General features: G+C 37.4%; 1 protein-coding gene across 3 annotated transcripts in view; it reads left to right on the forward strand.

The window, feature by feature from the left end:
* The first annotated feature begins 1450 nt into the window (after nt 1-1450).
* The window catches only part of DCUN1D5 (defective in cullin neddylation 1 domain containing 5), a 50841-nt gene continuing 24616 nt past the window's right edge, over nt 1451-27675 (forward strand). Inside the window, exons 1-4 of one of the 3 annotated variants that reach the window (XM_055422862.2) lie at nt 1451-1855; nt 3919-4010; nt 9642-9712; nt 10126-10217. In XM_055422862.2, the coding sequence (XP_055278837.1) occupies nt 1770-1855; nt 3919-4010; nt 9642-9712; nt 10126-10217 (341 nt within the window). In that variant the 5' untranslated portion in view covers nt 1451-1769. The remainder of the gene's footprint in view (nt 1856-3918; nt 4011-9641; nt 9713-10125; nt 10218-27675) is intronic. The other 2 variants (XM_088842877.1, XM_088842878.1) reach the window with 2 other exon arrangements.

A 27675-nucleotide genomic window follows, 5' to 3' on the forward strand; every position in this document is an offset into this window, starting at 1 on the left:
ACACATAATTTTGATTGTTCTAGAATTTTCTGAAGTATCAGCTAATGTTCAATATTCCAGTTGTCCCATCAGTTCAGTTCAGTCGCTCAGTCGTGTCTGACTCTCCGCGACCCCATGAATCACAGCATGCCAGGCCTCCCTGTCCATCACCAACTCCCGGAGTTCACTCAAACTCATGTCCACAGAGTCGGTGATGCCATCCAGCCATCTCATTCTCTGTCGTCCCCTTCTCCTCCCACCCCCAACCTTTCCCAGCATCAGAGTCTTTTCCAGTGAGTCAACTCGTCATATGAGGTGGCCAAAGTATTGGAGTTTCAGCTTCAGCATCAGTCCCTCCAATGAACACCCAGGATTGATCTCCCTTAGAATGGACTGGTTGGATCTCCTTGCAGTCCAAGGGACTCTCAAGAGTCTTCTCCAACACCACAGCTCAAAAGCATCAATTCTTCGGCGATCAGTTTTCTTCACAGTCCAACTCTCACATCCATACATGACCACTGGAAAAACCATTGCCTTGACTAGACGGACCTTTGTTGGCAAAGTAATGTCTCTGCTTTTTAATATACTATCAAGGTTGGTCATAACTTTCTTTCCAAGGAGTAAGCGTCTTTTAATTTCATGGCTACATTGGGACAAATATTGGACAAACTATTATTTATGTTATTTGAATAAAGACTCAAGTAAGGACCACATGTGAAAAATGATTGATCTGTTTTTCAAATATCTTTTACAATTCCCTTCTTTCTCCCTCACTCTAAAACTTAGTTGTTGAATCTCTGTCATTTTCTTGTACATCTTCTAATAGTCTACATTTTGCTGATCACACTGAGTTTTACCATGTTTCTCTGTCCTCTACTTACAAGTGGTATTTTTTTATAGAAACTTGATTTTATTCAAATTTGGGTTCAAACATAACATTCTTTTGGTTCCAGTGACAGAGAACTTAATTGCTTAAGCAAAGCAGTGAGATTTATTTGCTCAAGTATCTGAACATTCTAGGGTACAGCACAGACTCGTATCATAAAATGTCTTCTTGATTTTTCTTTCTGCTTTATTCAGATCTCTCCTGAGTTTTGGCTTCATTCTCCACCTCCTCTCAGGTTCAGGTCCATAGGAAAAAAAGTTGCTTCCTGATGCTTCAGTTTCAGGTCTTTGGCACTGATTGGCCTGCCTAGAATCACATGTCCATTCTGAACCAATTAATGGCATTCTGCAGAGTATTAGTGGTTTCTTAAGACATTTTGGGGGGGGATTACCATCAGCATTAAGGCAGAATGGAAGCTTCGTGAGAAAAGCCGGGATAGCTTTGACAACTAAAGGCGGTCAACGGGTCAATAACCCCCAACTTCTCCACTGGACGCGGCCTCACAGAGTAACCCGGCCAGGCAGAGAGGAGCCACGCCCCTCCCGACGTCCGTCTCGGCGTCGCGTCACTTCCGGCCCCGGGCTATTCGCATCCGGGTCAGGCTGCACCTCTGGCTTTAGGAGTGTGTGACTGGTGGTGTTGCCGCGCCGTCCGCGTTCTGTCGCTGGTGTGATCCGCTGAAGTGCCTGCAGGCGGGGAGCCCCCGCGGCTTTGCTCTGAGAAGGACGGGCAGGGGCCCTGGGAGCGAGCGGCGGCCGGGCTGCGCCGTTCAGGGGCGGGCTGGCGGCTCTGCTCCTTCGCTCGCTGCTGTCTCTGGGAAGCGGGAGCCAGCCCTGAGGAGTCCTCAGCGGGCAGCGACCCCCTTCCCCGGCTCGCCTGCCCGCCCCGCCGGGGAGGGCGGAAGATGCCGGTGAAGAAAAAGAGAAAATCTCCTGGGGTGGCAGCGGCAGCGGCGGAAGACGGAGGCCTCAAAAAGTGTAAAATCTCCAGGTACCGCCGCCCCCTGCCCTTCAGTCTTTTCTTTCTGCTGCAGGACCGAAAGAGGAGGCGGCCGGCCGGGCCTCGAGCTGGGGAGAGGCGAGCCCCCTCTGATAAACCGGGGTGGCAGGCGCCGGACCGCGTGAGTCTGTGCCGGGCTCCACCTCGTGTTGGGTTGTGTGCTCAGACGCCGCTAAGGCACTCTGAGAGTCGCTTCCCGTCGGAGTCTGCGTGCCGGGGAGGGTGGGGGAGACGAGTACCCCGTTCCCTAAGCCTCCCCCTCCCTCAGTCCAGACCTGGCAGTGTACAGATTCGTGCAAGGGTCACTTCTAGAATTTCTCTGTAGACTGTGAAGAAAGGAGCAGAGCGCGAGGAATTTCGTCCTGACTGCTGCTTTGGGAGTCATAGAAAGAGAAGGTCCTTGTGCTGGAATTGGCCTCCAGATTTAGTATTTTAGTGATCTAACCCGGGCCATCCCAGCAGGAGCCCCATTTTCTGGAAGCATAGTGCTTCCACCTGCCAAATAAAGTGCCTGGCTATAGTGCCTCCATAGCCAAGACGCTATGTGCAAAGTTGAAAAGGCCCTGCATGCGTCTTGTTGTTTAACCATCAGGATGCTGTTAGCTCTCAACATAAATATTAATAATTTGAGAGCTATTGTACTCTGCATCTTCTTGGAGAAAAAGAAAGCAAGGCAGAGTTGTAGTTGTATAGCTCTTTGGTTCCATTGTAGCATGTCATTAAGGCATTACAGCAACACTGTATGCTGCAAAAAATCATTGCAGTTTACGTGTGAGAGGTGGGTTTTTTAAATCTCCTTATTGGATGTCTTGACTGTCTTACTGGTTGGCACTTAATGTAAGACCATTTAAAGTAGCCAGCATTATTAAGAGGAGATAATGATAGAGGTCTCCTTAAAGAGAAATCTGCTTAAAATGTAAGGTAGGTGACCTCTTTAGTCTGCTTCATCTTTTTTGTAATTGGCTGGATTTTTCCTCTTATTACTGTAGTTGGCGGAAGAGCCCGAGGGTATTGGACTGTTACTGTGAAAGATACTGCTGTTTTCTTATACCTCTTAATAATTCATACTAAAATTTGACATATACTCCACTAGCTCCTATTTGTATGAAGCATGCAAATTAGATTTCTTTTACTTTAACTTGTAGCAATCTTAAATGTATAACGTATTAAAATTATTTAAATTAAGCACATTAAAACGGCTGAGCCGTTAGTATTCTTAGCACTCAGGTGATACTTTGCTCTATCAACTTAAAATTTTAATTTGGCACCCTTATTTTATATTACATTATTCGAAAACGATTACATATTTGCAGAAGTTATAGCATTCCTGTCATTGTGGTAGTATAACTGAGCTCCTTGAGAAAAGTTTCTCTGTTCATTAAATCTTAGAGGCCACTTACTTTCTAAATTTTAATTATTTTATGAAAAAGATAGATCCTGGGATTAAACTGCTTTGGCCCAATTATTTGAACTGGTATGATCTATTAGAGTTTTTTTTTTTTTCTTTCTAATCTGTGGAATCTAATTATACCTTTAAATTCTATATTATCTTTTATCTTTAAAATGTTTGTTTAAGCTTGGTAGGTGATAAATAAACACCCCCTAATATGTAATATTCTGAAATATTGATACACTGGGTATCAAAATATACTTTGTAAGGTTCATTTTCAAATTATACACACATAGAATTTCTATGCAAATCAGCAAAACCACTGTAAAGATTTGTATTTTCCCAACTACCAGTCCTGCATTGAGACCATTAGGTTGAACTTCTGTGTGGTCTTTTGAAATCTGGGAGCAATAATTTTAGTGATATTTTTGGTAATTGATAGTGAGCAAAGTAGCATTTGTGCTTTGTTAGCCAGAAATTTTTATGTATAGATTACTGTTTCAAATTGCATATATTTAACAATTCCAGTTTTTCCCTATAACACCAACTGTAAAAAAAAAAAAAGAAAGACTTTGGTTTGAATTGAAGTAGTTCATATTGAACTTAGCTTTTCACTAAAAGTTGAGACTTGATAAAATTCTTAGGCATTTGTGTGTTTTCTAAGCTATTGCAGATCCCAACCCCCTGCTAGACTAATAAGTGGAGAGGAACATTTTTCAAGCAAGAAGTGCCTGGCTTGGTTTTATGAGTATGCAGGTAATGAAATTAATATAAGAAGATATCAGTCACATGCTTTAAAACTTTTTTTTTTTGGTTCATTTCATTTAACAAATATTTATTGCAGGCCTGCTATGTGTTAGTGCTATGTGCTGAGATCAGGGTCAAGACTGAGGATTATGGTTAGGCTAAGAATTTGGTGCCCTTTCAGGCTGATATTTTTTTAAATATGTAATTCAGTATATGTTTAGTGGGTAGGGTGAAACTCATTTACTGTTGGTAAAATTTGTAAATAGATTCATTATTGGTTTATGTCCATTGGCTACAGTGGAATTGGTATTCTGGAAAACAGTGTGTAATAGAACATTTTATACTTTATATGGTTCTTTTTATTTTTCTGTTTTCTTTGAAGTTTTTCTGAACCATAAGCTTGTATTTTCTGAAATTTTTTTGGTGACACTTTTGGGAAGACATAGTAAAAGATTTAAAACTCATATATCATTCCATGACAGTTTTACCCTTTAATACAGTTATTTATTTAGCCATTCACTTCTGCTGGAGATGCAATAATAAATAAGAAAGTAAATAGATTGATGTTAGTATAGTATTCTATATGCTATTAATATATTAGGAAGATGCACTGTGAGAGTTCATAGGAGGAGTGTATGACCCAACGTTGAAAGTGTCAATGAAAATTTCTTGAAGAAGCTAAGTTTAACCTGCACTAAATCCTATAGGTGGTGAATGAAAAACTCTAGTCTAGGATGAGACTAGTTCAGAGGTAAAAGTCGAAAGCCTGGGATGAGGCCAGAGTTAAGTATATGAAAAAGAAACTTGTTTCCCATTTATTATTAACTTCTTCATAGCAGTTAAACGGGAGATTAATTCATATTAAATTTTATACATTTTTTCCCCCATAGAATCATTAGAATGATTTAGGTCTTTTTGGAATTATTGATTTTAAATCTACCCTCCACCCTAAACTGTTTCCTTCTTTTACCTGCCTCCCTGGTTAGGTTTTTTTTTGGGTTTTTTTCCCCTTTTACCTATCATCCTCAGAGTGTGTGTTTAGAATAAAACACTGTATATGCAGTCATTGTCTTATATTTAGTGATAATAAGGCTTAGATCTCAAGGGAACTTTGAACTTAAGATTTAGTTTTAGGTTATGTATGGAAAAAAAGACTATTTTGAGAGACAGCAGCTTCACTGTTGGTATCCTCTGAGCAATCTCAACAATATAATTTAAAAATTGTTTAGTAACAGAACAGATTCTTTATAGACCAGAAAAGCTGCTATTACTGGCATCCCAAGACAACCACTAACCCAAATTAAATAGAAGGAATTCATTTTCTTTTGACCTCCATTTGAAATGTTGACCCAGTATTCAAAATGCCAGTTTTACTGGTATGTATGGTAAGATATAGCATCAAAGGCTGGTCATCTTATTTCACCTATGAACAGTACTAGATACATAAAATTAGTCTTTTTTAAAATTTCTTTCATGCTTGATTGTTTTACTTCTCATAGGGACTTTCCTGGGTAGCACAGGATTAGATTTAGTTAACCATTTATTTTTTATGCCAACATTTTTTAATAGCCAGCAAACTAATTGCTATCTTTATTCTTTATTACCTAATTTTTTCCTGTGACCATTCTGCTAAGTAGGTGGTGGTATTGTTGTTTTATAGATGAGAAACAGGCTTAGATCAAGTAATTTGCCCAAGATCATACAATGAAAGAGCCTGGATTCAAATCCTCGTCATTCTGACCATGTAGCCTGTGCTTAACCGCTACTATCTTGTTTTATAATTTGTACATGGCAGCCAGTTTTCCTTTTCCAAAATATAATTAGTAAGTATACTTGAGGTTAACTTATTTCCTGTCATTCATCGAATGATGCATATTTATGGAGCACTTGTATCCATGTGTCAGGCACTGTGCTGAGTGCTGGGAATATGGTGGTGAACAAGTCAGGCAAGATCTCTGCCCTTGGGGGACTTGCCTTCTAGTGGGGAAGACACAGTAAATAAGCAAGATAATTACAGATGGTGGAGGACTGTAAAAGTAATGTGGTGTGATGCAGGGATGGAAAGTAGAAAGTTGGGGTGGACTTTCAAATAAGGTGACTGGGGAAGGCCTCTCTGGAGATTGCTTCAGTCAGAGACCTAAACGATGAGGAGGTGCTTGCTGAATGTCAGAGTAACTGAGATATCCTTGTTTAAAATGGAGACAATAATTGTGCCTTCTGAGATAAAACATGTAAAGAAAACACTTAGTACTGTACCTGGTATGTAGTTAGAACCTAATAAATGTTAGCTATTATTAAAAGAGTAATAGTATTGCAGCATCAGATTTACTGGTTATATATTTTTACAATACTGTTCCAAAAAATTAACAGTGTATCTTCTATGTAGCTTATGTTTAAGGTGCTGTGTCATGCTTTGAGCAGATTTTTTTTTTCCCCCTGAGCATTTGCTCTGGCTGGCATTGTTTTAGACCCTGCAAATATAGCTGGGAACTATATGGTTATTAAACTATCAGAAAATTGATTTTCTTTTCAATTTTAAAAGCATTCCCTGGAGGAGGAAATGGCAACCCTCTCCAGTATTATTACCTGGAAAATCCCATGAACAGAGAAGCCCGGTGGGCTGCAGTCCATGGGGTCACAAAAGAGTCCGATTGAGCGAAACAACTGCAACAAAATGTTTTACCACAAATCTTGTTAATAAGATATTGTTGGAGAAGGCAATGGCAAGCCACTCCAGTACTCTTGCCTAGAAAATCCCATGCATGGAGGGTTGCAGTCCGTGGGGTCGCTAAGGGTCGGACACGACTGAGCCACTTCACTTTCACTTTTCACTTTCCACTTTCACACATTGGAGAAGGAAATGGCAACCCGCTCCAGTGTTCTTGCCTGGAGAATCCCAGGGACAGGGGAGCCTGGTGGGCTTCTGTCTATGGGGTCACACAGAGTCGGACACAACTGAAGTGATTTAGCAGCAGCAGCAGGTCATAAGTGATGTGTGAAAAGCCTGATAGTTTTTCCCTTTCATAAGACCTCTCATTTTGAGTGATACTTGCATTGGCAAGGATTCAGGAATATATTAGGCCTGTTGTTGAAGAAACGTACAGGAAGTGAAAAGGCATTTTAAAGTCTTATAAAGAATCAAAAAAAGGGGGATATAATTGCTTAGTCCTGGGCTTGCCTGGTGGCTCAGAGGTTAAAGCGTCTGCCTCTAATGCGGGAGACCCGGGTTCGATCCCTGGGTCGGGAAGATCCCCTGGAGAAGGAAACGGTAACCCACTCCAGTATTCTTGCCTGGAGAATCCCATGGACGGAGAAGCCTGGTAGGCTACAGTCCACGGGGTCGCATAGAGTCGGACACGACTGAGCGACGGAACGGAACGGAATTGCTTAGTCCTAGTAAAGTAACCAGCTGGTAGAGTGAACTAAATCATTTTCATAGCATCTTAAGTTGAGTAGAAACCCATATTGTGCCTGAAATAGTTAAATTCTACTCCAGAGGTTTTACCCTGGAAGTAGTTTTATTGAAAGAGTCTGTTTGAAGAAGTATAATTGATGTTATGTGATCTGGGGAAAAGAACATTAGTATAGACTTGGTTTTAGATTTAGATTGTTGTTATTTGTTTTGTGAAAGTCACTTGACATTTACAAAAAGGTCTTATATGTATCTTATATATCTTTATATAACACAATTTAACTCGATTCTTATCAAATTTTAATCAGTAGTCTCCCATTTTCTAGGAAGGCTATTTTTTATGACAGTAACTGATATTTATTGATATGACTCTTCAGCTTTCTCTTCTAATTACTAGTGATGGCAGTGTGGAGGGCAAGTTTGCTTTCTTGCTGCATTAGAAAAGTTTAAAATATATTTCAATCATGACTTAAAAAAACTTTGTTTTCTTCCATTCAGTTTTTTTATCTGGTTTTTATTTTCATCCAAACCGCATATAAGGATGCACATTCGGTTATTTTTTTTAACACCTTAATTGTGTATGTGTGCTTTTAAAATTACATAATTAACACATTTTCATAAAAAGTAAGTGAAAGTTTCCTACAATTATCACACCTTAACCTTTTAACATTTCACTGTATAACAAAATACAATACTTACTTAGACCAAAGAATTTTTAAAACATTTGGTTTCAGATCATGTGTTAACATCATCTTAGCGGTCTGGACCTCATCTGAGACAGTAAAAGCTTAACTGGTCCCATACTGGGTGGTTACGTTTTTCTACTAAGAAAAACCATAGGACATTGGCCCCATGTTGTGCTTATGAACTAATGATGGTGATATAAAATGCCACCTGAGCAGCCTTGGTCTAGTCCATGACATATAAGCTGGAGTATTTTTAGTCCTTAAGAAAGGAAAACAAGTTTCTCTTAGCTACTTTAATATTTGAAGACTGTTTTCTTTCAAAAACCAGGTGTGGTAAACATTTCTATCATATCTAGTTTTAAAACTTACTTTAGCCTTTTAAATTGAGGTATATCATTATATTAATTTCAGGTATACAACATAATGATATATGTTTTTTATCACAAAGTTATTACCACCTGTCACTACACACGGCTACAAATTTTGTTGTGATAAGAACTTTTAAGAATTTACTCTTAGCTACTTTCAAATACACAAAATAGTATTATTAACACTATAGTCATCCTGCTCTGTGTTACATCCTCAGGACTTACTAAGTTTGAAATTTTGTACCTTTTGACCACCTTCACTCATTTTGCCTACCCCTGCCTCTGGCAACCACCAATCACTTCTCTGTATTTTACTTTGATTGTTTTTGGTAGATTCTTTATACAAGTGAACTCACGTTGGGTATTTCCCTTTCTCTGACTTGTTTCGCTTAGCAAAATGCCCTTGAGGTTCATCCATGTTGTCACAAATTTGTTTTACTCTTATCAAGTCAAAAGATAACATAAAAAAATAGGAGAATTGATGTACTGACTTATGTTTAGTTACTAAGGGAAAAATAGGAAAAATATCCTTAATTTTTGAACTAGTGATAGACATAGCTAATTGAGGGATTAGCATTTATTTCTACATTAAAATTATATAATATTCATGCTTTACTAGGAAAATATCTCATTCTGGAATCTCAATGTAGCCATTTTCTTATATCATTATTGTTATATCTTAAAAGTATTAAATTTTTATGTATATATTTAAGAAGATTAATGAATGACCATCTGTTTTAGTAAGAAACAGATATTTTCCTCTGTTTACTGTCTTGAATTGTGGGTTGGTACTGGCACATTCTAGTAGAATAAGCAACTCAGACCTTCTTGTGTATCTTTATATTGATGCATTGTCAAAAATTTCTTCAGAGGAAGCTCTCAGTAAATGAATTTTTAAGGATAGATTCAAGTGATTGTACAACCTAGTGATAGTCATTAATGTTTATTTTTATGTCCTTAATTATATTTTATAATGTGTTCAAAGAGGATTCCAAAGTTAAAAAAATTTAATCTGTGCAAATATTCATACTTTATCAAAGGTATGTCAAAATTCAAAGTCAGTTATTCACAAAAAATGTTATGTATTCATAAATTCCTTTAACACAGTGGCTTCTGTTTTATGTTGATATAAAGTTATAACAATAAAATATATAAATTATTTTTGTCTTTGAAGGTCCTGATGAAGTTGTAGGGCCAGAAGGAATGGAAAAATTTTGTGAAGACATTGGTGTTGAACCTGAAAATGTATGTTTTATTTTTAAGTAGAATGGAATGCAAGTGGGGTATAGCATATTCATAAATTTCTAAAAATTGGAACAGTTTAATCTTATAAGAAGATTTTGTGTCTTCATGAATATTGCAGATTTTCATTTAGGTTTTTTTTTAAGTGAATTTAACTTGGGCATGTATTATCTTTCTTGATACAAATGTCTTTTGTAATAAAGTAAGAGAGATTCTACCTTCAGAAACTGTTAGAATATTTTGCTTTTAAGAAATTGACCCATCTAAATTTCTTTACAGTTAATAATTCCAGAGATTGTACTCTTTAATAGTTGAAGGATGGAAATAGTTGTATAAAAATGCTCTCCATGATAAATATAGACATGATAATCTCTGTGCTGACTTCTCCCCTATCCTTTATGTTCTGTTCTTTCCAGATTATTATGTTAGTTTTAGCGTGGAAATTGGAGGCTGAAAGCATGGGATTTTTTACCAAGGAAGAATGGTTAAAGGGGATGACTTCATTACAGTAAGAAATTTTTTTAAAAAACAAATTTGATGGCCTATTTGAAAATCTTAATTGATATTTTGTGCTTCGTAATTTCAGGAGTAAGGATTCACCTTAAATTAGTTTAATCTATAACAATCAGTTTAGGATCGAAAAAATTACATTGTGGTCTTTGGCAAATGAACAGTTACTCCATTTTTCATATTTTCTAAGAAAGAATCTTTAAGAACAGTTCTGTTAAAACCCACCTATTCTCCTGATGCACGAGTTAGAGCTTTATGATAGAAATTATTTACTCATGAAATGTTTGAGCAATGAGGGACTTCCTTCTCAGAATATAGAATTCTACTATGTGAGTAGTTTGTTCTTTGGCAGTTCTGAGCTCTGGGGCCTAAATTTGAAGTGAGTTACATGACAGTTTTAAAGAATAAAAGTAGAAATACTGTTTGGCATTAGTAAATAAGTGTGCAACATTTAGCCATTTTATAGTGGTATAGTTTCAGATTGTATGCTGCTTTTGAATGTTTTTATAAGTTACAAAATTGCTTCTTTTTCACAAAATTGCTTCTTTATAAAAATAATTTGATTTTGGCTTTCCTGAGTAAAGTGTGCTTAGTTTGGTAATTGTGTGTTAATTTTATATTATGTCATATTCCTGATGTTCATCAAGGAAGTAATTAATAATCAACATTCCAAAATAGAGCAAGCATGAATTTATTATATTTTTGGAGCCCCAAACTGGCTGTTAATTAGTTCCCTGTTTTATGTTTTTAATTAACACGCTTAACTGTTCTTTACTCCTTGTTTGCCTATCCTTAACTTTCAGAATACCTGTTTTTTGAAGTGTATTTGTTCATATGAAACTTAAATATTTTTGAATTTTCAGTGTCTAATGTTTTCTAATTCTCCTTTTAAACCAGCACTAACATTTAGATATTTTATGTGTGTATATACATACACACAGATATAAAGAAAAGAGAACACAAAGTCAACTCTCTCACTTTTATTATTTATAGATGAGATGAGGAGTCTGAAATTCAGAGTGGTGAAGAAAATGTTTGCCAAAGTTTACATAGTTCCTATGTAACTAAGAATACCAGAGCTAGAAGTTTAATTTCCTGATTACCAGTCTACCAAACTGTACTTCCTATTGTGTCATCCCTTTGTATTTTCCTTTGTTAGCACTCTTTATAAAATAGAAGGCCATTATTAACTTTTAAAATCATAGTGTTTATAACCCAAGACCACAAATTCTACCATTCATCTTGGTGTCATAACATGCCAGATTAAAATAATGTTGCTTCTGAAATTCTTTGAGCTGTTTCTCACCATTTAATTAATTTTTTAGAGAAAGATAAAATGTACAGGAGTATGCAAAGAATATAAAGAATTTTCTACAGCTTAGTCTGTTTTATTAAAACCTGTATTGGTTGTCACATAGCTTGTTAATTGTGAGACCTTTTATTTGGCATTGCAGTTGCTTTCTGTATTCCTCCTGCTGCTGCTTTTGTCCTACTTTTTTCAATATCTCAGCTAACAAGTGTTTGCATATTTTTAAATAAAAGTTTCTAATTGCTTTTGAATAACTTAATATTATATAAGGAGCCTCTGTATAACATATATAAACAAAAATGTTTCTAGTATTTACTTATGGCTTTATGTATATGGTAGGAAAATTGATGAACCCGTGAACATGTTGATTAGCAAATCTTTCCAGTAGGAAGTTCACAGGCTTTACATAATTAAAGCAATATTTAGCACTTAAAATTGACCCAGAGTTTTTTGTGTCACTCATGTATTATCCCCTACCCATTTGCCTAGAACTCTATAGTGTAGAGCCTTGAAGTTACTAAAATTAGGCAAGGGTTCTTGACTGGGAAAATAGTTTTTTTCCTCTGGTGATAAGTCTTATTATCCCCTGAATATTCTTATAAGAAACTTGTATAAAATAGTTTACAGAGTAAACCGAGAGAGACAGAGCTCTTAGTGTTTTAAAAAATGTATAATTTTCTAGTATACTTGGTTTTATATAATTATAAAGTATAAAATTTTACAGATTTGGTTCTTTTTATAGTTGTTTATATTGTTAGGATTTAATTTAACCTGAACATAGTTATTTGATGATTCCTGAATCACTTTAATGTAGTTATCAGCTGTTTCAAATTAATTAATTTTAACCCTTAGAAAACTTGAGTAGAGCTCTGCTAAAGAATAAAAACAGTCTGGTAGTTAAGACATACATTATGGTCAAGAATAGTAGAATATCAATCATGGTTAATTAAAATCTGTAATTGTGTAATACTTAACTGTTTACAGAGTACTTTTTTTGAAAACATTTATTTATTTTAAAGCTGTTATTCATACAGACTTTCCATAACTGAATTGTCATTTTCTTTTGTGTGAAAGAATTTATGGGTATGAATTTGTACATAATTGAAGTAGAATGGTCATTTTGTAAGTTTTGGGGATGTGATTGCCGTGTCCTTTCCAGATATTTCACTCTATTTTGTTTTCATTGTTGTTTATTAATAGTCAAATTTCCCTTCAAGTCAGATTTAGTTTAATAGATATTTACCTTTATTTTATCTAAGATACTGTGCTGCTTACCTGTGATCACAGTGAGGCATGGGACACAGCTTTTACCCCTTAGTTACATTCTAGCAGGGCAGGGAAAGTGTTACAATACTGTAAACATAAATCCCCAGTAGATCAGTGATAATGAAGGTGCCTGCAATGCAGGAGATGTGCGCTCCATCCCTGGGTCAGAAAGGCACCCTGGAGAAGGAAGTGGCAACCCACTCCAATATTCTTGCCTGGGAAACCCCACAGGCAGAGGAGCCTGGTGGGCTACAGTCCACGGGGTCTCTGAACAGTTGGATACGACTGAGAAACCTTAGATCCATGTGGGATGGGACAGGTGCTGAGTAAAAGTAACAGATACTGTGAAAGCACAGCTGCTAAGGGGATTAATTTCCGCTGAGTAGGCAGGCAAGTCTTTGCTATAGGTGTGGCATTTGAACTAGACCTTGAACAATGATTAGGATTTTGATGGTTGAGGATATAGGAAAATGTTTCAAGAGAAAACTGTGAGCAGAGCCTTGAGAAGGAAAAACGTATGTCTAGTTTGCTGGAATCAAAAGGTATGTAAAAGAAATTGACAACAGTTTTAAACTCCAGGTAGTTGAGATAATGGCTGCAGTATGCAGGACTTTGACTAATATGTTGAGAGAGTTTAAACCATATGTTTTAGCTTGGGAAGCCACCAGGTTTTTGAGCACAGGAATTATCAAAGATTTGGGGGATGATTTCAATAGAGTTAATTTTTCTTTTTAAAAAAAATGTTTTAAGATCATAGACTCTTGAAAATCTTAGGAAAACTGTGAACCTTATCCTCGTTAAAAAGCACATATGTTGCTACACACAAAATGTTGCATATGGATCTTCATCCTTGCATCTATAGAGGCAAAATTCCAAGGATACTTGAAAATTTTATTCTGCCATACTCACTGGAGCAAAGGACTTTTCTCATACGTACCAGCTGAAAGTTTGTTGTTGGAGCAAAGATGAATTACCATGCTGTTAGAGAAAATTGTCGGCATAGATCTTTGAAAAGAGTATACTTGATTATGATCATGAAGAAAGAGGGGAAAGAATAGCATCTGATGAGAACGGTAGTACACTAAGCTGTCTTCCAGTAGACTACAAATTGTATACCTTCTGGTCTCCATATTGAGCCCTGTACTTTGAAGAGTAAAGGCTTGACGGACTCTACTTTGTTAAAGGAGAGAGGAATGGGGAACATTTATATCTTTTTGGTGAGAGTAGAGGAGTAGATTGTATGCTATACTGTGTGTGGCATATGATTTATCATTCACTTAGCATTTGGGACCCAGGTACCAATTGTCATTGGTGTGGTTCTTCCCCTTTGCTCTCCCATAGAGTCACCATGAGTGTTTCAGAATATCCCCTCTCCACATTTCCAGATGCCTCCAGAGGTGGATTTTTTTGTATTGTTGTGGTAAATAGACCTGATTCAGAGAATGTTCTAAATCCATAACTTTGTGAATAAAATTCTTCCTATTATAACGAATTCTTCCTATTATAACATAAGTGTGTCACAGCATTCTTTTTGGGACTTGAAGATTAAGGAAGAGAACCTAACTTAGACCTAAATGAAAATTTTCTCTCATTTTAAAGGTCGTTAATGAAGCAGAAATTCGAGTCTCTCCTGTTAATAGCATGTTTAACAATATTCAGGAAATTAATCCCCAAGCCTTTATGTTTTAATTTAAACCCATTTCTATTCATTCTAACAGCAGTGGCTTTGAAGATGGTTATCATATTGTGCCAGTGTGAAAACTATAGTTTTATTTGATATTCAAAAATAGACTATTCTTATTTTCCATGCTATACTACTTATAGTACGTGTTTCTTTCTAGTTCAGAAGAAATATTCTTCCTACACTTGCAGAGTTAAGAGGTATCAAGATTATTAACTCCTGTGAGTCTACTTTGGAGCTAGATTAAATATCAGAATTGTGTGTTAATAACAGCTTGGGTATGTTTACTGGTTTTGCTGCATTCAGCCACGTCTTTATGTTTGTAATAAATGTGGAAGTTTGTGTTCTAATTTTTTCACTCTTCTCTAAGAAGAAACATTGACTGTCAGTTCTATTAAATTCTTTCTCTGCTGAAGGTGTAGATGCGACATTAGGAATGATAGTTTGGAGAGAGCCACCCATGTGAAGATGATTTTCAAGCCATTTAACTCAGCCTGTCAAGCTAAGAATTGTGTTAAACATTTAATTCATGATCCTCATTAGTAACCTTATGGCTGTCTCATTGTTTTTGTGGTTTTAAAATGAGAACAGACTGGAAAAGATTAAGTAACTTGCCTAAAGCCATATGGCTGGAAGTGGAAAAATTGGAATTTCAATTCTCTGTTTTACTTGAAACTTTGTTCTTTATCTCTGTATTATTGAGGTCTCATCCTAAGTAATATTGTTACTTTGTGTACCTCCCTGGAGAAGAAAATGGCAACCCATTCCAGTGTTCTTACCTGGAAATTGCATGGACAGAGGATCCTGGTGGGCTACCTACCATCCGTGGGGTCACAGAGTCAGACATGACCAAGCAACTGAGCATACACAACTGTGGAATGTAAAATATTTGGAAAGGATGGTAATCTCTTAGATTGTCTCCTAGAGAGACTTGTCCGTCACTAGTTACACACTTAACAATTCTGTTTGAACTATAGTTTTCCACTAACCTTTTTCCAGATGGGAATTTTGAAACCTTTTGTAATACATCATCTACTTTGTGTTTTATTTTTGATATTCATACCTTTATTTAACAGACAGTTTTGGAATGCTGGGGCCTATATGCCAGGCCCCATGTTAATACTATGAGGACGATTTTTTAAATTCTGGAGAGAAAAAGAGCTTTTCAAGTAGGAAGGTATCCTTTAACTTGTTTTCCTTCCTGAATCTCAAGTCTGTTAAGATTTTGTGTGAAAATGTGAGTCACATCATTAAAAAAAATGTGAAAAACTGCTTGAAGAAATTCTAAAGATGTAGAAAACGAGGCCCCTACTTAAAGGTAGGTCCTGATGGGAAAGGGAGCACCTGTGACTAGTCACTTCTAGTACTAGGACCTTCAGAACATTCTCAGTTGACAACTCTGGAGATACTGAAGTTTTGAGATATCCCAGTTTTCAAACACTATTATAATAGCATGTAATCTGAGAATTTGTTTCTTTTGCGTATTCTTCTGGTAGAAGTTAACTGCATTTTCAACTTTCGTTAAAACTTTCTCATATAATGAAGAATGTTTGCACTAGTAGAAGGCATTTATTGAAATAGTAAATAATAAATTTCTCATAAATGGTAAGAATAAATTTTTCTTGTTTCTTCTTGAAACATTTTGTGTACTTATTCATATGTAAGGAAGTAGGCCCCAGACAAATTAGATGATTAACTTATCCAAAGTTTGATTTCCATTTCTGGCAGTTAAGGCATCCTAAATATGCAAGCAAATCATTTCCCATGTTACACACGTAAATGTTGGTTAAAATATAAAACATCTCTTAAAAAACATACTTGTATTTGACTATAGAAAAATAAATCAGAGGCCAAAAATTATGAGAGGTGGTAATACCATAGGGCTCTATGGAGCTGGCATTTACCCTGAGGATACCTGCCTGTTCTTAGTCACCTGGGTTAACCTTTTATGCCTTTTGGGAACTGTAGACAAATTGCAATGAGAATCATGTTAAAACCTCGCACGTTTTGCTATTGATGCCAAATCTATCCAATAGATGGAGACTTGATTGCTTGGGCTTGGTTTGACATATGCAGTTGGAGACAAAGGGCTTCTAGTTGAGAGAATTCCTAACTAAAAGTGCTTTGGGGGGAGTTCCCTATTGGTTAGAATCTCAAGGCTTTGACTTTCATGGTCCTGGCTGGGTTCAGTTGCTGGTTGGGAACTGAGACCCTGCAAGCTGAGGCATCATCAAAAAAAAGAGCTCTTTGTCATGAGGATGTAGACACAATCCAAAAATGCATTTTAGTATTGTCTCAGGTAATTAGTACTCCCATATGTTTAGTGGAAGCAGTTCTCTGTACAGGAAAGCATTTTAAACAGAAGCCTCAATTTCTTCAGAGAAAAGTTCAGTGATCGTTAACAATCAGAAATCACTAAACAAGTTGGGAAACAGATCTTAAATTCCAAAATAAGACTGTTTAAGGCTATTATTTTTAGTTACTAATATCTCAGTATAAAATAACTACATTAATGTGTATTAAAAAAAGAATGGTCTCAGATGATCAGATTTCAGATAATTTCTAAAAGTGAAATATATGAAAGATTTAAAACTCAGTAGATGAACTAACTGCAAAGGAGATAAAATAGTGACCTACCATATTTGAGGAAAATAGAAAAGAGGCTAAGAGCTATAGTGGATTCATTTTTTTAAATTAATTTTGAGTGTGTTCTACGAATTTTGAGTGTGTGCTCTATATTCTAGATTTAAGTCCTTCATTGAATATGTGGTTTGAAAATGTTTTCTCTGTGTCTGTAGGTTGTGTTTTTATTCTCTTACAAGGACTTTTATACAGAATAAAAGTTTTAAATTTTAATGATATCTGGTTTATTAGTTTTTTCCTTCTTATGTGTTTTAACTGTCAAGTCTAAGAATTCTTTGCATAGCCGTAGATCCTGAGGATTTTGCCTTATTTTTTTTTCCTAGAAGTTTTATATTTTGACATTTTACTTTTAAATCAGTAATGCATTTTGAATTGATTTCTATCAAATCTATGAGACTTAGATTTTTGGTTTATTTATCTGTGGATGTCCATTTGCACCACTACCATTTGGCACAGAAACTCTTCCTCCAGTTGAATTGCTTTTACCTTCATCATAAAGCATCTGGACTTACTTGTGTGGTCTGTTCTGGGTTCCCTGTTTTGTTCTGTTGATCTTCCACGACCACGCAGCCTGCATTACTATAACTGTGTACTCAGTCTTGAAGTCAGGTAGACTGATTCATCTTTTCTCAAATATTTTTTTAGCTATTACAGTTTCTTTTAACCTTCTTTTTCTTTCTTGGTCACACTGTGTGGCGTGCAGAATCTTAGTTCCCTGACCAGAGAGTGAAACCTATGCTGGGAATGGAGTCTTAACCACTGGACCACCAGGAATGTCCCGCTACTACAGTCTCTTTGCTTTTCCAAAAATTTTAGAATGATCTTACATATTTACAAAAAATCTTACTGAGATTCTTGTTAAAGTGCATGCGAATTTGAGAAGAATTGAATCTTTACTCTTTGACTCTTCTAAGATAGATATGTCTCCATTTACTTAGGTGCTTGGTTTCCTTCATCATTTCTTTGTAAAACATGGACGTCCTGTACATACATGTAAGAATTAAACCTAAATATTTCGTCTTTATTTTGGTCACTATAAATATTGTGTGTTTAGTTTTAGCATCCATATGTTCATTTTTAATATATAGAAATAGAATTGATTTTTGTATGTCCTGTATCCTATGAACTTGCTGAACACACTTATTCTGAGATTTTTGTGTGTGTGTTCTTTGGGTTTTCCACATGGACAATTGTGACATGATTATGGTGCAAAATAGGTACAGTTTTATTTCTTTTCTGGTCTGTACATCTTTTATTTCCTTTCCTTGACATATTGCATTGGCTAGAATGTCTACTACTGTGTTAAATAAGTGTGGTGATACTGGACATCCTATTTTGGTTACCCATGTTAGAGATAAAGATACCAGTTTTTCACCATTAAGTATCGTTACTGGTAGGTTTTTATTTTTTAATAAAATTGAGCAAGTTATCTATTTCTGTATTTTTGTCAGTTTTAAGGTGAGTAGATATTAAATTCTTTAAATATACTTTTTCTGCATTAAATCATATAGTCATGTGGGGTTTTTTTAGCCCATTAATGTGCTTTTGTTGATTTTTTTTTAAATTTATTTTATTGGAGGCAAATTACCTTACATTAATATATTGGCTGGTTTTCCATACATTGATACGAATCCGCCCCCGGTGTACATGTGTTCCCTTTCTTGAACCCCCGTCCCACCTCCCTCTTCCCCATATCCTCCCTCCAGGTCATCCCCGTGCACCAGCCCCAAGCATCCTGTATCATGCATCGAACCTGGACTGGTGATTCATTTCACATATGATAATATACATGCTAAAATGCTGTTCTCCCCAATCATCCCACCTTCACCCTCTCCCACAGAGTCCCAAAGACTGTTCTATATACCTATGTCTCTTTTGCAGTCTCGTATACAGGGTTGAGGTTACCATCTTTCTAAATTCCACATATATGGGTTAGTATACTGTATTGATGTTTTTCTTTCAGGCTGACTTCACTCTGTATAATAGGCTCCAATTTCATCCACCTCATTACAACTGATTCAAATGCATTCTTTTTGATGGCTGAAAAATACTCCTTTGTGTATATGTACCACTGCTTTCTTATCCATTCGTCTGCAGATGGACATCTAGGTTGCTTCCATGTCCTGGCTATTATAAACAGTGCTGCGATGAACATTGGAATACATGTGTCTCATTCAGTTCCGGTTTCCTCGGTGTGTATGTCCAGGAGTGGGATTGCTGGATCATATGGCAGTTCTATTTCCAGTTTTTTGAGGAATCTCCACACTGTTCTCCATAGTGGCTGTACTAGTTTGCATTCGCATCAAAAGTGTAAGAGGGTTCCCTTCTCTCCACACCCTCTCCAGCATTTATTGCATGTAGATTTTTGGATAGCAGCCATTATGACTGGTGTGAAATGGTATCTCATTGTGGTTTTGATTTGCATTTCTCTGATTATGAGAGATATTGAGCATTTTTTCATGTGTTTGTTAGCCATCTGTATGTCTTCTTTGGAGAAATGTCTGTTTAGTTCTTTGGCCCAGTTTTTGATTGGGTCATTTATTTTTCTGGAATTGAGCTGCAGGAGCTGCTTGTGTATTTTGGAGATTAATCCTTTATCAGTTGCTTCATTTGCTATTATTTTCTCCCATTCTGAAGGCTGTCTTTTACCTTGCTTAGAGTTTCCTTTGCTGTGCAGAAGCTTTTGATTTTAATTAGGTCCCATTTGTTTATTTTTGCTTTTATTTCCAATATTTTGGGAGGTGGGTCTTAGAGGATCCTGCTGTGATTTATGTTGGAGAGTGTTTTGCCTACATTCTCCTCTAGGAGTTTTATAGAATCTGGTCTTACATTTAGCTCTCTAATGCATTTTGAGATTATTTTGGTGTATGGTGTTAGGAAGTGTTCTAGTTTCATTCTTTTACAAGTGGCTGACCAGTTTTCCCAGCTCCACTTGTTAAAGAGACTGTCTTTTGTCCATTTTATATTCTTGCCTCCTTTGCCAAAGATAAGGTGTCCATAGGTGCGTGAATTTATCTCTGGGCTTTCTATTTTGTTCCATTGATCTATATTTCTGTCTTTATGCCAGTACCATACTGTCTTGATGACTGTGGCTTTGTAGGAGAGCCTAAGTCCGGCAGGTTAATTCCCCTAGTTCCATTCTTCTTCTTCAAGATTGCTTTGGCTATTCGAGGTTTTTTGTATTTCCATACAAATTGTGAGATTATTTGTTCTAGCTCTGTGAAAAATATCGTTGGTAGCTTGATAGGGATTGAATGTATAAATTACTTTGGGTAGTATATTCATTTTCACAATATTTATTCTTCCAGTCCACGAACACAGTATCTATTAGTGTCCTCTTTGATTACTTTCACTAGTGTTTTATAGTTTTCTATGTACAAGTCTTTTGTTTCCTTAGGTAGATATATTCTAAGTATTTAATTCTTTTCGTTGCAACAGTGAATGGAATAGTTTCCTTAATTTCTCTTTCTATTTTCTCATTATTAGTGTATAGGAATGCAAGGGATTTCTGTGTGTTGATTTTGTATCCTGCAACTTTACTGTATTCATTGATTAGCTCTAGTAGTTTTCTGGTAGAGTCTTTAGGGTTTTCTGTGTAGAGGATCATGTCATCAGCGAACAGTGAAAGTTTTACTTCTTCTTTTCCAATTTGTATTCCTTTTATGTCTTTTTCTGCTCTAATTGCTGTAGCCAAAACTTCCAGAACTATGTTGAATAGTAGTGGGGAGAGTGGGCACCCTTGTCTTGTTCCTGACTTCAGGGGAAATGCTTTCAGTTTTTCACCGTTGAGGATAATGTTTGCTGTGGGTTTGTCATATATAGCTTTTATTATGTTAAGATATGTCCCTTCTATTCCCACTTTCTGGAGGGTTTTTATCATAAATGGATGTTGTATTTTGTCAAAGGCTTTCTCTGCATCTATTGAGATAATCAAATGATTTTTTTCAGTTTGTTAATGTGGTGTATTACATTGACTGATTTGCGGATATTGAAGAATCCTTGCATTCCTGGGATAAAGCCCACATGGTCATGATGTATGATCTTCTTAATGTGTTGTTGGATTCTGATTGCTAGAATTTTGTTAAGGATTTTTGCATCTGTGTTAATCAGTGATATTGGCCTGTATTTTTCTTTTTTTGTGGCATCTTTACCAGGTTTTGGGATTAGGGTGATGGTAGCCTCATCGAATGAGTCTGAAGTTTCCCTTCCTCAGCAATTTTCTGGAAGAGTTTGAGTAGAATAGGTGTTAGCTCTTCTCTAAATTTTTGGTAGAATTCAGCTGTGAAGCTGTCTGTATCTGGGCTTTTGTATGCTGGAAGATTTCTGATTACAGCCTCTAGTTCCGTGCTTGTGATGGGTCTGTTCAGATTTTCTGTTTCTTCTTGGTTCAGGAATAAAAAGTACAAAAGTACTTTGGCAAGGTGTACTTTTCTAGGAATTTGTCCATTCTTTCAAGTTATTCATTTTATTGCCATATATTTGCTGATAGTATTCTCTAATAATCCTTTGTATTTCTGTATTTCTGTGTTGTCTGTTGTGATCTCTCCATTTTCATTTCTAATCTTATTGATTTGGTTCTTCTCCCTTTGTTTCTTGATGAGCCTGGCTAGTGGTTTGTCAATTTTATTTACCTTCTCAAAGAACCAGCTTTTGGCTTTGTTGATTTTTGCTGTGGTCTCTTTTGTTTCATTTGCATGTATCTCTGCCCTAATTTTTACGATTTCTTTCCTTCTAATAACCCTGGGGTTCTTCATTTCTTCCTTTTCTAGTTTCTTTAGATGTAGAGTTAGGTTATTTATTTGACTTTTTTCTTGTTTCTTGAGGTGTACCTGTATTGCTACGAACTTCCCCCTTAGCACTGCTTTTACAGTGTCCCAGAGGTTTTGGGTTGTCATGTTTTCATTTTCATTCATTTCTATGCATATTTTGATTTCTCTTTTGATTTCTTCTATGATTTGTTCATTATTCAGCAGCGTGTTGTTCAGCCTCCATATGTTGGCATTTTTAATAGTTTTTCTCCTGTAATTGAGATCTAATCTTACTGCATTGTGGTCGGAAAAGATGCTTGGAATGATTTCCATTTTTTTGAATTTACCAAGGCTAGATTTATGGCCCAGGATGTGATCTATCCTGGAAAAGGTTCCGTGTGCACTTGAGAAAAAGGTGAAATTTATTGTTTTGGGGTGAAATGTCCTATCAGTTCAGTTCAGTCGCTCAGTCGTGTCCGACTCTCCGCGACCCCATGAATCACAGCACGCCAGGCCTCCCTGTCCATCACCAACTCCCGGAGTACACTCAAACTCATGTCCACAGAGTCGGTGATGCCATCCAGCCATCTCATTCTCCGTCGTCACCTTCTCCTCCCGCCCCCAACCTTTCTCAGCATCAGAGTCTTTTCCAGTGAGTCAACTCGTCGCATGAGGTGGCCAAAGTATTGGAGTTTCAGCTTTAGCATCAGTCCCTCCAATGAACATCCAGGATTGATCTCCTTTAGAATGGACTGGTTGGATCTCCTTGCAGTATAAGGGACTCTCAAGAGTCTTCTCCAATACCACAGTTCAAAAGCATCGATTCTTCGGCGGTCAGCCTTCTTCACAGTCCAACTCTCACATCCATACATGACCACGGGAAAAACCATTGCCTTGACTAGACGGACCTTGGGTGGCAAAGTAATGTCTCTGCTTTTTAATATACTATCAAGGTTGGTCATAACTTTCCTTCCAAGGAGCAAGCGTCTTTTAATTTCATGGCTGCAATCAGCATCTGCAGTGATTTTGGAGCCCAAAAAAACAAAGTCTGACACTGTTTCCACTGTTTTTCCATCTATTTCCCATGAAGTGATGGGACCAGATGCCATGATCTTTGTTTTCTGAATGTTGAGCTTCAAACCAATCTTTTCACTCTCCTCTTTCACTTTCATCAAGAGGCTTTTGAGTTCCTCTTCACTTTCTGCCATAAGGGTAGTGTCATCTGCATATCTGAGGTTATTGATATTTCTCCCAGCAATCTTGATTCCAGCTTGTGCTTCTTCCAGCCCAGCGTTCCTCATGATGTACTCTGCATAGAAGTTAAATAAGCAAGGTGACAATATACCACCTTGACGTACACCTTTTCCTATTTGGAACCAGTCTGTTGTTCCATGTCCAGTTCTAACTGTTGCTTCCTGACCTGCATACAGGTTTCTCAAGAGGCAGGTCAGGTGGTCTGGGATTCCCATCTCTTTCAGAATGTTCCACAGATTATTGTGATCCACACAGTCAAAGGCTTTGGCATAGTCAATGAAGCAGAAATAGATGTTTTTCTGAAACTCTCTTGCTTTCTCCATGATCTAGCGGATGTTGGCAATTTGATCTCTGGTGCCTCTGCCTTTTCTAAAACCTGCTTGAACATCTGGGAGTTCACGGTTTACATATTGCTGAAGCCTGGCTTGGAGAATTTTGAGCATGACTTTGCTAGCGTGTGAGATGAGGGCAATTGTCCAGTAGTTTGAGCATTCTTTGGCATTGCCTTTCTTTGGGATTGGAATGAAGACTGACCTCTTCCAGTCCTGTGGCCACTGCTGAGTTTTCCAAATCTGCTGGCATATTGAGTGCAGCACTTTCACAGCATCATCTTTCAAGACTTGTAATAGCTCAACTGGAATTCCATCACCTCCACTAGCTTTGTTAGTAGTGATGCTTTCTAAGGCCCACCTGACTTCACATTCCAAGATGTCTGGCTCTAGGTCAGTGATCACGTTATCGTGACTATCTTGGTCAGGAAGATCTTTTTTGTACAGTTCTTCCGTGTATTCTTGCCACCTCTTCTTAATATCTTCTGCTTCTGTTAGGTCCATACCATTTCTGTCCTTTATTGAGCCCATCTTTGCATGAAATGTTCCCTTGGAATCTCTAATTTTCTTGAAGAGGTCTCTTGTTTTTCCTATTCTGTTGTTTTCCTCTATTTCTTTGCATTGATCACTGAGGAAGTCTTTCTTATCTCTCCTTGCTATTCTTTGGAACTCTGCATTCAGATGCTTATATCTTTCCTTTTCTCCTTTGCTTTTCGCTTCTCTTCTTTTCACAGCTATTTGTAAGGCCTCCTCAGACAGCCATTTTGCTCTTTTGCATTTCTTTTCCATGGGGATGGTCTTGGTCCCTGTCTCCTGTACAATGTCACGAACCTCCGTCCAGAGTTCATCAGGCACTCTATCTATCAGATGTAGTCCCTTAAATCTATTTCTCACTTCCACTATATAATCATAAGGGATTTGATTGAGGTCATATCTGAATGGTCTAGTGGTTTTCCCTACTTTCTTCAATTTAAGTCTGAATTTGGCAATAAGGAGTTCATGATCTGAGCCACAGTCAGCTCCTGGTCTTGTTTTTGCTAACTGTATACAGCTTCTCCATCTTTGGCTGCAAAGAATATAATCAATCTGATTTCGGTGTTGACCATCTGGTGATGTCCATGTGTAGAGTCTTCTCTTGTGTTGTTGAAAGAGGGTGTTTGCTATGACCAATGCGTTCTCTTGACAGAACTCTATTAGCCTTTGCCCTGCTTCATTCCGTGCTCCAAGGCCAAATTTGCCCGTTACTCCTGGTGTTTCTTGACTTCCTACTTTTGCATTCCAGTCCCCGATAATGAAAAGGACATCTTTTTTGGGTGTTAGTTCTAAAAGGTCTTGTAGGTCTTCATAGAACCGATTAACTTTAGCTTCTTTAGCATTACTGTTTGGGGCATAGGCCTGGATTACTGTAATATTGAATGGTTTGCCTTGGAAACGAACAGAAATCATCCTGTCATTTTTAAGATTGCATCCAAGTACTGCATTTCGGACTCTTTTGTTGACCACGATGGCTACTCCATTTCTTCTAAGGGATTCCTGCCCACAGTAGTAGATATAATGGTCATCTGAGTTAAATTCACCCATTCCAGTCCATTTTAATTCACTGATTCCTAGAATGTCGACGTTCACTCTTGCCATCTCCTGTTTGACCACTTCCAATTTGCCTTGATTCATGGACCTAACATTCCAGGTTCCTATGCAATATTGCTCTTTACAGCACCGGACCTTGCTTCTATCACTGGTCACATCCACAACTGGGTATTGGTTTTGCTTTTGCTCCATCCCTTTATTCCTTCTATAGTTATTTCTCCACTGAGCTCCAGTAGCATACTGGGCACCTACCGACCTGGGGAATTCCTCATTCATTATCCTATCATTTTGCCCTTTGTCACTGTTCATGGGGTTCTCAAGGCAAGTATACTGAAGTGGTTTGCCATTCCCTTCTCCAGTGGACCACATTCGGCTGTGGTCCATGTGATCAGATCGGCTAGTTTCCTGTGATTATGATTTCAGTTTGTCTGCCCTCTGGTGCCCCCTAGCAATACCTACCGTCTTATTTGGGTTTCTCTTACCTTGGTCGTGGAAAATCTCTTCACAGCCGCTCCAGAAAAGTGCAGCTGCTGTACCTTACCTTGGACGAGGGGTATCTCCTCAAGGCCGCCCCTCCTGACCTTGAACGTGGAGTAGCTCCTCTCGGCCCTCCTGTGCCCGCGCAGCCACCGAAATGTCCTATAGAGATGTATTAAGTCTAATGGTCTATTGTATCATTTAAAGTTTGTATTTCCTTATTAATTTTCTGTTTAGTTGATCTATCCATAGATGTAAGTGGGGTATTAAAGTCTCCCACTATTATTGTGTTGTTCTTAATTTCCCCTTTCAAACTTGTTAGCATTTGTCTTACATATTGCGGTGCTCCTATGTTGGGTGCAAATATTTATAATTGTTATATCTTCTTCTTGGATTGATCCTTTGATCATTATGTAGTTTCCTTCTTTGTCTCTTTTCACAGCTTTTGTTTTAAAGTCTGTTTTATCTGATATGAGTATTGCTACTCCTGCTTTCTTTTGGTCTCTATTTGCATGGAATATCTTTTTCCAGCCCTTCACTTTGAGTCTGTATGTGTCCCTCGTTTTGAGGTGGGTCTCTTGTAGACAACATGTATGGAGGTCTTGTTTTTGTATCCATTCAGCCAGCTTTTGTCTTTTGTTTGGGGCATTCAACCCATTTACATTTAAGGTGATTATTGATAAGTATGATCCCGTTGCCATTTTCTTTATTGTTTTGGGTTCGAGTTTATATACCCTTTCTGTGTTTCCTGTCTAGAGAAGCTCCTTTAGTATTTGTTGGAGAGCTGGTTTGGTGATGCTGAATTCTCTCAGCTTTTGCTTGTCTGTAAAGCTTTTGGTTTCTCCTTCATATTTGATTGAGATCCTTGCTGGGTATAGTAATCTGGGCTGTAGGTTACTTTCTTTCATCACTTTAAGTATGTCTTGCCATTCCCTCCTGGCCTGAAGAGTTTTTGGTGAAAGATCAGCTGTTATCCTTATGGGGATCCCTTTGTATTTTATTTGTTTTTCCCATGCTGCTTTTAATATTTGTTCTTTGTGTTTGATCTTTGTTAATTTGATTATTATGTGCCTTTGAGTATTTCGCCTTGGGTTTATCCTGTTAGGGACTCTGGGTTTCTTGGACTTGGGTGATTATTTCCTTCCCCATTTTAGGGAAATTTTCAACTATTATCTCCTCAAGTATTCTCTCATGGTCTTTCTTTTTGTCTTCTTCTTCTGGGACTCCTATGATTCGAATGTTGGGGCGTTTAATATTGTCCCATATGTCTCTAATATTGTCCTCATTTCTTTTAATTCATTTTTCTTTTTTCCTCTCTGTTTCATTTATTTCTACAATTCTATCTTCTAGCTCGCTTATCCTGTCTTCTGCCTCTGTTATTCTACTGTTTGTTCCCTCCAGAGTGTTTCTGATCTCATCTATTGCATTATTCATTGTATATTGACTCTTTTTTATATCCTCTAATTCCTTATTGAACATTTCTTGCATCTTCTCAGTCCTTTTCTCCAGTTTATTTATCTGTACCTCCATTTTGCTTTCCAGATTTTGAATCATTTTCACAATTAAAATTCGAAATTCTTTATCAGGTAGGTTCCCAATATCTTCCTCTCTTGTTTGTGTTGGTGGGCATTTATCCTGTTCCTTTTCTTGCTGGGTATTTCTCTGCCTCTTCATTTTGCTTATATTGCTGTGCTTGGGGTGGCCTTTCCGTCTTCTGACAGTTTGTGGAGTTCTCTTTATTATGTAGTTACCTCGTTGTGTGTGGGGTTGGATGGGTGACTTGTCAAGGTTCCCTGGTTAGGGAAGCTTGTGTCGATGTTCTGGTGGGTGGAGCTGGATTTCTTCTCTCTGGAGTGCAATGAAGTGTCCAGTAATGAGTTTGAGATGTCAGTGGATTTGGAGTGGCTTTGGGCAGCCTGTATATTGAAGCTCAGTGCTATTCTCCTGTGTTGCTGGATAGTTTGTGTAGTATGTCTTTCACTGAAACTTGTTGACCCTTGGGTGGTGCCTGGTTTCAGTGTATATATGGAGGCATTTGATGAGTACCTATCAATTAATGTTCTCTGGAACAGGAGATCTCTGGTGTTCTCAGGATTTGGACTTAAGCCTCTGCCTCTGTTTTTCAGTCTTATTCTTGCAGTAGGCTCAAGGCTTCTCCCTCT

The sequence above is a fragment of the Moschus berezovskii genome, chromosome 14, assembly GCF_049115385.1.
Source record: "Moschus berezovskii isolate FMDL1 chromosome 14, NW_MosBer_1.0, whole genome shotgun sequence".
Lineage (NCBI taxonomy): Eukaryota > Metazoa > Chordata > Mammalia > Artiodactyla > Moschidae > Moschus > Moschus berezovskii.